The following is a 12,283-nucleotide window of genomic DNA, read 5'->3' as shown; positions in this document are numbered from 1 at the left end:
CGAGTTATCCAGGTTCTTCTCAGTCCTCTCATTGTTCTCCTGATCTATTCAGCAAGAATCTGTATCAATTTCACTGTTGCTCAGGTCTAAGGCTCCTGGCTGGGAAATCGGGCTTTATTATCTGGGTGGTCCATTGGGCTCCGAAGGCCGTCGGGCGGAAGCGAGTCTCACGACTCCCCCGTCATCAGCTGCCGGCCGAGCCGGTGACGACGGTCAGCACCTGCGAAGGAGGCGTCTGCTGCTCTCTGTCAGATGGTACAGCGCGAGCGTCCTGACACCCGCCCGCAGCCAAACACGGCTGCCGCACTTGTGGTCTGGCACCACTCTTGTCTTAAAAATACATGATGGTTCCTTGTTTTTGGAGGTTGTTATACTTCACTCCAAGTGACATTTGCATTTACTTATCTTTCCACAATTGTTAGTATTTCGGCGATTGCATCAAAATTTGCATGATCACTTTAGGCGTATGATTACCCTTTTTCCCGACGGATCACGATGGCGAACTGTTTTAAACCTTTGCACACCGCTTTTCCCCGTGTGATTTCTAACTGCACGCCTTTTGTCAGTAACTTTCGCCTATAAATATTTCGATGAGATTTAATAACATGTCTGTATAGACGCATAATTTGATGAAATTGCCGTCACCTGGCTGTAAGCGAGACTCTTTTTTATGGACAGAGTTGCTGTCAGACCTCTTCCTACCAAAGCTTTTCAAAACTTAGTAAAACTATTCGGCGGCATCTCTGACTCAGACGTGACAAAACAAACTCCCATGTCCTTGTAGCGTCCTTGTTCATAGGCATACAGTACTTAGAGCACTCACAGAGCTTGCTTACAATATGTACAGAGCTTACAGCATTGTTATACCTTTACATGATCCAAGGTGAGGATCTTTAAATGAAATGATCCTTAAAGCCTGTCATGCTCCACACAGAACCGATGAAAACATAAATGGAGCATCCAGCATTCAACGCCCCCAACCAATTCATATTGCTGAATGTTAGGCTTGTTGTTTTCGTAGAATTTGGGTGAACTAGAGATACAGCCTGCAAAAGGTCTACAAAAGTTGTGGTTTGACATACCACACTTGTTCTTAGCTGAATATAAGCGTTTACCTATTGCATGTTGATGGCATTGCAAGAAAGCAATCCTCCCTTTTTCACAGTGCATAGCATATACTTAACATTCATGGAGACCTTTAAACATCTTTTAAGACTTTTAGTCCATGAAAGCCATCGTGAAGATGGCTATTGGTTAGGTGTAGATAATGACGGTTTGAAAGACCTCACTCTACCCGATACGGGCATTTAACTGGACACAATACTGAACATACACACACAATTTATGAACACAATATTCACACAATCGACAAACCTTACCCGTGTCGGTTCGTGATCCAATGGTTTTGTTGGATATCTGAAGTTGGCACAAGACTTGCCTTGCAATGACTGACTGAATTGTTTCCTCCAGTGTAGTGAGCATTGATAACGGTCGTCTTAAAATCATTTCGCACCTTCGAAACCAGTACGCAAGGAGATCCGATTCGCAGAGAGCCAAAAATTTGTGGCCGAACGCCAGTATTCTATAACTGTGCAATGAACACCGTTGAGAGCAAGGTAATGGGTCAACCACACCTGGCATATCAGGAAGTCGAGTGTTGCAGTTCAGGTCCGAAAAGGTTCGAAACACAAGTTGCGTGACCTGTATCATCGCGTACGGGGCGCATCGGAGACCCGACAGAAATGAGACCCGCAAAAGACTAAAAGACGAGAAAGAGCCGCGAAAGCGTGACGGGTGTATCTGATGTACTCTGGCATGGGTAAATGGCATTATCCATGTTGTACTAGCTGGATACCCGCTCCTCGCCCGGCAAAAATCGCAAGTAAAGACACGTAAGTGGCCTTCTCAATCAGGCTACATAATTCGAGAAGAAAGATTCACCAGGATCACGCTCACAAAATAGTCACCCCGTGATAGGCCTGGTCCATTACTTGACCCATTATATCCTGGTTGTCCCACATGTCACTTAAGCGTAAGCGCCTGATGTCCTGCCCCAATGCAGGACAGCGGCTGTCGGTGACACGAAGTCAGCGGCCGCGGGACATCCTCCAGCCACGGCACAGAAATCGTTCGACGTCGCTGCTCAGCGAGCGGCGAGCTGGGGTTGCCGTCTGTGGTGTGCATACTTGGAGCCGTTTCAAATTGATAAGGGAGCCTAATAGAGTTTACACAGGCTGTGGGCCAGTATACAGCACGTACACAACCACACGCGCACGAGACCCACGCTTAAAGAGTTGCTCCACATTTATATGGGGTTTTGAACTGAAATAGCCATTTCAAAATACTTCAGTGCTGTTCACAGACCTGTCCTTCCTAAGACCAAAGCCCCTCTAGTTTCTGAGCTACGCGCCCGCGAAACTGGGGAAAGGTATATCCGGGAGAAGCGTTTCAAAGTCATCTTGGCGTTCATGACGTCATGATAACGTCAGTTATATTCTGCCATTGCATATGTTATGCGGTGATCAAGGCCAAGAAAAATATGATTGTCGAGGCGTTCATATTTGGCGTTCGTCTGCACGATTTCCAGATGTAGCGGCACTCAATGGACCCTCAATCAATGTTGTGCGAAGTACGACAATGCAATCAAACCGTGATGCATTGAGGAGCACATTTACTAAAAAGAGAATTGCGCTGTCTAGAGCAGTCTTTTCTACTTGAAAGCATTCTAAAAGCTATAAATGACCTAGTTTCATCGTATCTAATACTCGCTTCAGTACCTTCAAATGTGAAACATTGCCTTTAAGAACAGAAGCCTATCGGGCTGGCATGCGTTGGTTCCCAAGATTTCTTCCCGTAAACCGATGTATGGTAGCGTAATTAAGAAAATCTCATACATCAGTCTGAAATCAAGCAGGGTGTCCAGCATACCCGCATGGCCTAGGATCCAGTACCGATGTTTGGCGAAGGGCGCTAATTACATTCAGGGTTGAACCAGGCAGTGATCTCAAGGATTTAGCAACGGCCAGTTCGCAGCCTGGGGTGTTCAAAAGGATCCCTATATGACTAACATCCAGGCTGAAATGATGACAAGGAATCCAGCAAAAACAATTTCCAGTCCGAAGCTGGAGCCAAAGACTCCAGAGAGAACCATTGTTCAGTATGGACTGGGGCGAGGGAACCACAAAGAGTCGGACGCTTCGGGCGCCTGATATTCGCGAAGTACCGTCACGCAGTCACGATATATTTCCCACATGCCCAGCACTGAGTGGTCCACTGCATGTTATAATATTCAAAACGCAACGTTTTTGAACCTATGTTGAGCGTTTATTGGCCGTCCATCGCATCCGGGGAACCAACAAAAATCAATACAGCTGGGGCGCGGGAGCGGGAGCGGGATTAGGGGACGGGCATGGAGCTGAGGCTGTCACCTTCGGATAAATTTTATTGGCCCGTTTGGCGTTGGCTGGAAGGAGTTTGCTAACATTGGCTATCCCCTTTTCATCCCAACTTGGGGAAAACTGCCATTATCTGTGCTTAGCATTTGAACCCAAAACAAAAATGAACGCGGAACCAGGAGGCTTGTTTTTGTCACAGAACCATTGGGAACCAGTAAGCATGTTGTCTGTGAGAAAACTAGAGGAAACAAATAACCAGTCTGGTATTTATTGAAAACACGGGTGGAAACCAGAAACCAGAACCGTCATTTACAAAGACATCAGCGAGAACCAACAACCAAGCACGTCTTCGCAAAGAGCCGGTTAGATCCAGGAAACAGGAGATTGTGTTCGCTAGAAATCGAGAAACCGGAGGGGTTTTCTTTTTTCACGAAATAGCCAGTGGCGGTTAGTAATCAATACTGCATGTTGACCTTTAAATGTCATTCTGAATGTGTCTACACTGAGCTTAAGTACAACAATGCGCCTCATCGAATTGAAACGCAAGGGACGTGTACAGATGCCCTGCATTCGTTGACGTCGACAGAACCGAGAGAACCATTCCACCTCGCCCACAACAGCATATCTCGCCACGGCTCTCTTACGAGCGTTCCCAGCAGAGACGTTCTCTTCCCGCCCTGCACGCGTCTGGTGGCAACCAGTGTCCGTCGGAAGCCCTGGCTTCTGACCGGAGCTGTCCCGTCCCCGGAGCCAGCAGCCGCCGCCGGGCAGCTCGTGTGCCGATGCCCCTATGGCTGATGATGCCGGTCATGCCGTGAGACGCGGTGCCGTGCTCTGCGGCAGGTTCTGCACGGGCGAGGTCCGACCCAGCTACGCCGCCACGATCGGCGTCGACTTCCAGGTGCAGACGGTCGTGGTGGACGACCAGACGGTCTGCATTCAGCTCTGGGATACTGCAGGTAGGGATCCAGTCCTGAGATACTGTAGGTTGGAATCCGGCTGTTGGATACTGCAGGTAAGGATCCGGCTGTAGGATGCTGCAGGTTGGGATCCGGCTGTAGGATACTGCAGGTAGGGGTCCAGCTAAGGGATACTGCAGGTAGGGATTCAGCCGAGGTATACTGCAGGCAGGTATCCAGCTCCGGAATACTGCAGGTAGGGATCCGGGTCTGGGGTACTGCAGGTAAGGACCCAACCCTGGCATACTGCAGGTAACTATTAGCCAAGGGATACTGCGGGTAATATTCCAGCTCCGGGGTACTGAATGCAGGGACCCAGATCCGGTATACACCAGGCAGGGATCCAGATCCAAGGTGACGCAGGACTGTATTTAGTTCCGAGGAAGCGTAGGTGGGATCAGTGCTGGTACACCGCAGTTGGGCACACAGCCCTAAGATGTCATGGGTGTTGATCAAGGTCTGAGATACAGATGGCACAGATCCAGCTCTGAGGTACTGCAGATGGGACCCAGCTTTGGGAAATTCCAAGCAGGAATGCAGTCCCTGGATGCTGCAGGCGGGTCCATTTGGGATACCGCCAGTGGGGATTGGGGTCCAGCACCCGGCCAGCTGAGACGTAGCCGAGGCGACGATCTGGATCTGCGGTGGCGCAGGTGGCCATTCCTGAGATGGCAACCTACTGCATGCAGCAGGATGCGGTAGGCTGCCATTCCGGAGGTGCAGCAGATAGCCATTCCGGGGATGCAGCAGGTAACCGTTCCGGAGATGCAGCAGGTAACCATTCCGGAGATGCAGCAGGTAACTATTCCTGAAATGCAGTAGGTAAATATTCCTGAGATGCAGCAGATAGCCATTCCGGAGATGCAGCAGGTGACCATTCCGAAGATGCAGCAGGTAACCGTCCCGGAGATCCAGCAGGTAACCATTCCGGAGATGCAGCAGGTAACCATTCCGGAGATGCAGCAGGTAACTATTCCTGAAATGCAGTAGGTAAATATTCCTGAGATGCAGCAGATAGCCATTCCGGAGATGCAGCAGATATCCATTCCGAAGATGCAGCAGGTAACCGTCCCGGAGATGCAGCAGGTAACCATTCCGGAGATGCAGCAGGTAACTATTCCTGAAATGCAGTAGGTAAATATTCCTGAGATGCAGCAGATAGCCATTCCGGAGATGCAGCAGATAGCCATTCCGAAGATGCAGCAGGTAACCATTCCGAAGATGCAGCAGGTAGCCATTCCTGAGATGCAGCAGATTGTCATTCCTTGGACGCAGCAGATGAGCGTCAATCTCAAACGTGATTGGGATTTCTGTGGGAATCAATCTGTGGGATACAACACACCTCAGATACCGCTCGTAGATGTATGGCTCTAGAAAGCGCAGGAATGCATCCGAATCTGGAAACCATAGGTGTGGATCCAGCTCTAGAGAACCGCATGCGCGGTGCAAAATCCACAGGTGGATATTTTACACAACCGCAAGCTATGCTCTGAGATGTTGTCATTCAAAATGAAGCAATTTATGCGAGGACTTGGCCTTCTTCAGAGGAGGTGCAGAATAAGGCGCCGAAAGGCATTCATATTGGGAATGTCCCGGGATGTCCATGTTCCATTGGTGTCAACATCGGTGAAGGGGCACCAAAGTTCAGTCGTGGCTGCAGACTCTGGGCCACAGCCGACGAGTCTCCTGCAGCTGAAACAGAGCATGAGAGAAGACAGCAGGCTGGCCATAGCGGGGAGCCCACTCGGTGATGCGGTCGGGGAAATCAGCCCTGGGTCGCTGTCTGGGAGATCAACACATCTACACTCCAGCATCAGGTCATCTGCGAATCCGCACAATTTTTGGTGTCATGGAGGGTTTCCAGGATTGGGCTTCACTTACGCAGGCGTCCAGCGAGTCCGGGATATCTAAGCTCTTCAGCGCACGAAATGGATTGCTCACCAATCATGGAAACCAGGTGTGCAATTTGCAACCAGCTTCATGCAAAGTTTGTCTTCCATGACGTCATTCCCAAAATGCCTGCGTCGCGTTGCCATGCTTTTGGGCAGCAATGTACCCAGCAAAAACGAATTAACGTCATAAAACGTGTTCTAATATTTGGCGAAGCCACGGTTTATTACACAGGTTGATAAAGGCGTTCAAGTGGCCCACTGTTTAACTCCATCAAACCGCTTGCCAAAAAAATGTGCTATTGAAACCACTACGAACACAAACATTCAGGCAAAATCCCAGAAGCCCGTAACTTGTTTTAAATCCTACCGCGCGGCGAACTTTTCCGCGAACAACAAAAGATGCTAACCAAACTGTTAATGGCTGTTTTCTGCAATCTTTCAATTGCCAATATTGGCTTTCTTTGTGAACATATGCTTCCCTGTCTTGAACCACATTACGTCATTCGCTTGCATGCCTATGCGTCCGTTTTTATTTACTCTTGCCTAAAGCATAGGCACCTGCCACATCTTACTTCGTGCCAGCGACTGTGGAGCTGCTGGTGATCTGACGCGCTGCTGTGTGTCACGTTGTGCTGCCGGTGATTTGGCGCACTGCTGAGTGTCATGTTGTGCTGCCGGTGATCTCATGCACTGATGTGTGTCATGTTGTGAGGCCGGTGATTTGGCGCACTGCTGAGTGTCATGATCTGCGGCCGCTGAGCTGATGGTACTGCTGAGTGTCATGCTGTGCGGCCGGTAATTTGGCGCACTTCTGAGTGTGATGTTGTGCGGCCGGTGATTTGGCGCAATGCTGAGTGTCATGTTGTGCGGCCGGTGATCTTACGCACTGTTGAGTGCCATGTTGTGCGGCCGGTGATTTGGCGCACTGCTGAGTGTCATGTTGTGCGGCCACTGAGCTAATGATACTGCTGGGTGTCATGTTGCGCGGTTGCGGAACTGATATCATGTTTCGCTGATGCTGCAGGCCAGGAGCGTTTCCGCAGCATCACCAAACAGTACTTCCGCAAGGCGGACGGCGTATTCGTCATGTTCGACGTCACCACCGAGACAGTCGTTCCGCAACTGCAGGGAATGGATCCAGAACGTCAAGGTCAGCATTGATAACGAGCTTTAGTTCGACCAGTTTGAGCTGCATGGCTCCAGATGTTGCTCCTGGAGCCGTTAGCCATCTTCAGATGGCCACAGTTGACCATAGGGCGCGCTCCGCTAGGTCGCGACGCCACGTGATAAAAATAGATGTGGATGTTAAAATTAAAGTTAGAAGCAGAATCACAGTCATTTTTCAAACTGAGGCCGTGTCATATTCTGACCCCTGCGCAATAATAACAGAAACAAGGAGGAAATGGGGTGTGGAGTGGATTTTTCACGACTGATTTGTCTTACCACACAGGATCATGAATGGATGCGCATATCGCTCCTCAATTTTACCTATCGAATCGCGCGTTCGTCAGGCGGTTTTGGTGTTGTGCCGTGCCGTGCCGTGCCGTGCACTGCCGTGTCGTGTCGTGTCGTGTCGTAAGGCTGCGTGGCCGGGCCTTCAGGGCTTGGGACCCGGTTTTACCCACGCTCTGTAGCTGAATGGCAAGATGCTAGTTTACTTTGCCTAATTAATTAAAGTTAATTCTGCGTTTCACTTCAACGGTGCACCGACGCGACGGCTAATCATACAGCCTTCACGCCAACAGCAATCTATGATAACCCGTACAGGCCCAAAAATTGTTCCTCCTTATGCTGCAAAAGGCATTAAGCTGTGATGTGTCGTTGTAAAGATACCCCATCCTGGGAAACGAGATGCCGAGCCGGGCTGGCAAGCAGAAAGCGGTCAACAAATCTAAAAACGTTGTGAGCTGCATTTGTCAGCGCGCATCTTTCGGAATGCATGTGTACCTTCACAAAATTATCCCGTTGAATTGCGTTTTTTTATCTTCGGGATTTCGGTCATCATCTGATCCTTGATCGCTTAGGTGACGTCTCGATCCTTAGTCTTTTTTCCGATGTCTGAATTCACCATGACCCACGTGACCCGCGTTGAGTTCTAACCACCCCGTCCCCGCGCCTGCCTCTAACCCCCGTGTCCACTGTCCGTCGACAGGACCTGGCAGCGGAAGAGACGTGTCTGATCCTGCTGGGCAACAAGACGGACCTGTGTCCGGACCCGGCACTGCGCGTCGTCAAGCCTGAGACGGGCTCCAAGCTGGCGGCAGACTGCGGCGCCCTCTACCACGAGTGCAGCGCGCTCCGGGACGTGGGCGTCACCGCCGTCATCGAGCTGATGGCCGAGATGCTGCTCCGGAGGGAGGACGACTCCCTGGAGATGGCGCTGCGGCTGGTGCCCGATAAGTCACCCAACAAGCGCTGCTGCAAGAAGTAGCGGCGTCCGGCGTTGTTCCCAACAGGCGGGGCTGTCAGAGGTGACGAGCGAGGACAAGGGGAGGGAAGGGAACGGAAGGGAACGGAAGGGAAGGGAACGGAAGGGGCGGAAGGGAACGGAAGGGAACGGAAGGGAACGGAAGGGGACGGAAGGGAACGGAAGGGAACGGAAGGGAAGGGAGGGGAAGGGAAGGGAAGGGAAGGGAAGAGAAGGGAACGGGACGGGAAGGAAGGAAAGGAAATGGAATAGAAGTTCGACAGCATGCCTTCAAGGCGCAAATTTACCCGACAATGTTTTGCTCAGAAGTAGACATGTCCGCCGAGGCGCCAGCAGGGGCTGCTGTACTGCGCGATGGTGTCTGACGGTGACGTACGGCAAGCGCTGCTGTGGCGAGCTGTGGTGCCTCACGACAAGCCCTCTGTCAGTGACCCGGAGGTCGCTGGGGTGTGACACCAGCGACTCGGTGGAAGTATTTGGCCGAGTCACTCCTGTATCTTCATGACCAACCATTTGTTTACCGTTATCCAAACAAAGGTTCAAACGGCCGCGGCAATTTTTTAGGAAAACCAATTGTGTTCCCTTGGGAGTCATCGATGACACCACGGGTTTTTTAACAAAGTATTTAAAAGGCTCTGATAACAAACGTGTCCGCCGTACACTAGGAACTTAATAAATTCGGTTCTGTGATTAACGCCGTAATTTTATTAGAGCGTAATGGTTAAGTTAAAATTTACATGGATTTAGTTACATGTGATATTTCATTTGATAAAAGGCCCCACGGGTGTGTAAATGCGTGTCGAACACATCAACACTGCACGACTTAGCAGCTACTGTGCTTAGATCAAGGCAAGTCATGTCATGTCAAAAAGTTGAACTGTTGATTGCCCTCATGCGTGAGGGTTATTAACCAATTAAGCTATTAAATTATTAATTATATAAAATAAACATGAATTATTAACTTATTACACGCCTACAGATCGCAGTGTCATAAAGGAGCCCGAGAAGCGACATTGAATGTCGCACGTACAGGCACATAATTGTGATGTCAAGATGACCTGTCCGGGAGGGGAGGGACATGGGCCGAGTGGTTAATGTGTTGGACTCCCACGTGAAGGCCCGGGTCCCGTTCTGCCATTCCCGCCGCATGGCATCCCGTGGTAGCGCCATGGCCCTTGAGCGCTAGTAAGGCCAACGCATTCCCTGGCGTTCCACGAAAGGGTCGTGGCCAAGTGCGTCGTGTTCCTTTTTTATGATGACGTCTGCGTGCCGCCACCCATCAGTGTATAACTTCGAAAAGGTTCTGTCACGATATTGCATTCTTGCCGTGGCTTTGCTGTTGGTTTTTTTTTTATCTCTGTCTGCCCTTGCCATGACCTGTCACTGCACTTTGCTCCAATAGTATGGCATGGGATAAACCGACTCAGCCACTCCCCGGCCTCCCCGCCCCCCCCCCCCCCCCCCCCCCCGGCTTAGTGACTCTGCTCAAGCCCTCGGCGAGGGACAGCTTATCAGGTAGGGCGAAGGAGAAGTGCATGCTTCTCTGAAGCCAACTGTTGCTGTAAGCCAGCATCACAGACGGCCACCGCACCAACACACGGAGAGAGGCCCGCAGCGAGACTGAGAAGCACAGCGTATGGTACACATCGAGACGAGCCCTCGGGCGGACACAGCGGTCGGTTTTTGCGCTGAGCCCGCTGCTGTGCCGACGCGCCGCCCGCTAACGCCAGCTGAACTGTTTCAGGACGACGGCGACGGCGGCAAGGCATCCCATCGCACCGTCAAGCCGACGAGGCTGGTGACGACTAGGACAGTGCGGAGGATTACTGAACCGATTCAGAGGGACGGAAGGACGGTGCGGAGGAGTACTGAACCGATTCAGAGGGACGGAAGAACGATGCGGAGCCCGGACCACGGACGGAAGGACCCGGACGTAGGACCCGGACCACGGACGAAAGGACCGCGCGGAGCCTGGACCACGGACGGAAGGACTACGTGGGGCCTGGACCACAGACGGAAGGACCGCGTGGGGCCTGGACCACGGACGGAAGGACCGCGCGGGGCCTGTCGGATACCGAAGCGCATCATCTGTTAGGCCCAACCCTGTGAGACCAAGCCAGTTCGTTTAGTGCGGTGTGAACCCGTGAGCAACTACCGGACGACATTCAAACGTGTGTAGGCCTCGCGGCTTTTTATGGGAATGCGTTCAGCCGCGAGACTTGTGGAGCATCAGCTTCAGCTTCGTCGACATCGTGTAAGCAATGCGGATGTGTTGTCGAGTGCCTTGCTGAAAAAAACGGAACTCGGGGTTCATAAACCGACGCTAAGTGGGCGAAGTCGCCTTTTGCCGAGCGCTGCAAGTACAGCCGTGAACTGACCCTGGCGAGTGCGTGTAGCGCGTCAGTGCAGACGAGGACCGACCCTGGCGGAGGACGCCCACTTGTGCTGACCAATCGCCCTGCAGTGTTTGCCTTGGCGGCACCGCGTCTCCGGCCGCCGTGGTGATGTGGTGGACCAACCCGCGTCCGCCTGAGATCTTGTCAGTCTCGCCCGGCGTGCGTCTGTGGGCAGATCAGATGGGCAAAGCGCAGTATACCGCACCGAGACGACTTGAACGACCGAGCCGACTGCGACTGAACCGCGGTGGCTTAAGGACAGAGCCGACTGCGACTGAACCGCGGTGGCTTAAGGACAGAACCGACTGCGACTGAACCGCGGTGGCTTAAGGACAGAACCGACTGCGACTGAACCGAGGCGACTGCGGCAGAGCCGACTGTGTGACTGAGCCGCGGCGACTCGTTCCAGCTGATTCGGCTGGGCAGAGAGCGCGGTGTCCAGTTGCATTCAGGCCTGTCGAGTCGTGTTTAGCCCTGTTTGGTTGTGAGGTGCCTGAGGCGTCGAGGGAAGCCGGCCTGCTTGACAGGAAAAGCCCTGAGGGCAACCCGTCGGGCGGAACTTCCAGCGCTGTTTGTACCGGAACTTGCGCGTGTGGTGTGACGCTGTTGTAGTTTGTTTTTAAGGGCGCTGTACCTAACCATGGCCTTTGTGAAGGGTTTGTGAAACATGCCGTCAAATAAAAAGCGTCGCAGTAGATCGTCCAGACGAACTGGGGCGTCTATATGTGCGTGTGGGCGATTACAACAGTAAGCATAGTTTGAGTTTTGCTGGCAGCATGGTACGCGATATGCATGAAGTTTACGGTTTCGAGCTGCTCTTGTGGGCTATCGGTAACATATTGTTTCGGGAAGTTTATCACAGCTTAGGCCATACCTCAGCGAATTGTTATGTAATCTGTAACCTGTCTTCAAATGTCGGCAATTTACTAAGACTTCGCCACAAGCACGTGGCACAGAACCAGACTGCGACATATTCGCATGCCCCACAGACGTGCGCGGAGGATATTCGTGTTCCGACGCACGCTTTGCGGTGGCCAGACAGTCGGGAGCATGGATCAAATCGCTTCAGGAGAGTGTCAGGATAGCATCAGGAATTACAGTGCTCCTGTCTCCCCGTGTCTGACATCGCCATCACCTGTCGCCTGTTACCCGTCACGTCTTCTTACACAAGCTTACCCTGCAATAGACGGGTGGTGGCTGTCAGCTTTCGTCT

At 51.8% G+C, this 12,283-nt stretch overlaps 1 protein-coding gene across 1 annotated transcript in view; it reads left to right on the top strand.

The window, feature by feature from the left end:
* Positions 1-11,977, top strand: part of LOC119092013 (ras and EF-hand domain-containing protein) — an 86,797-nt gene extending 74,820 nt beyond the window's left edge. The window contains exons 16-19 of the mRNA XM_037214967.1: positions 4,239-4,354; positions 7,271-7,396; positions 8,399-8,717; positions 10,419-11,977. Coding sequence (XP_037070862.1) covers positions 4,239-4,354; positions 7,271-7,396; positions 8,399-8,487 — 331 coding nt within the window. The 3' untranslated portion in view covers positions 8,488-8,717; positions 10,419-11,977. The remainder of the gene's footprint in view (positions 1-4,238; positions 4,355-7,270; positions 7,397-8,398; positions 8,718-10,418) is intronic.
* The last annotated feature ends 306 nt before the right edge of the window (positions 11,978-12,283 follow it).

Source organism: Pollicipes pollicipes, unplaced genomic scaffold (genome assembly GCF_011947565.3).
Source record: "Pollicipes pollicipes isolate AB1234 unplaced genomic scaffold, Ppol_2.1 Scaffold_1600;HRSCAF=1878_pilon_pilon_pilon, whole genome shotgun sequence".
In the NCBI taxonomy this organism is placed as follows: Eukaryota; Metazoa; Arthropoda; class Thecostraca; order Pollicipedomorpha; family Pollicipedidae; genus Pollicipes; species Pollicipes pollicipes.
This window is presented reverse-complemented; position numbering and strand designations above follow the sequence as displayed.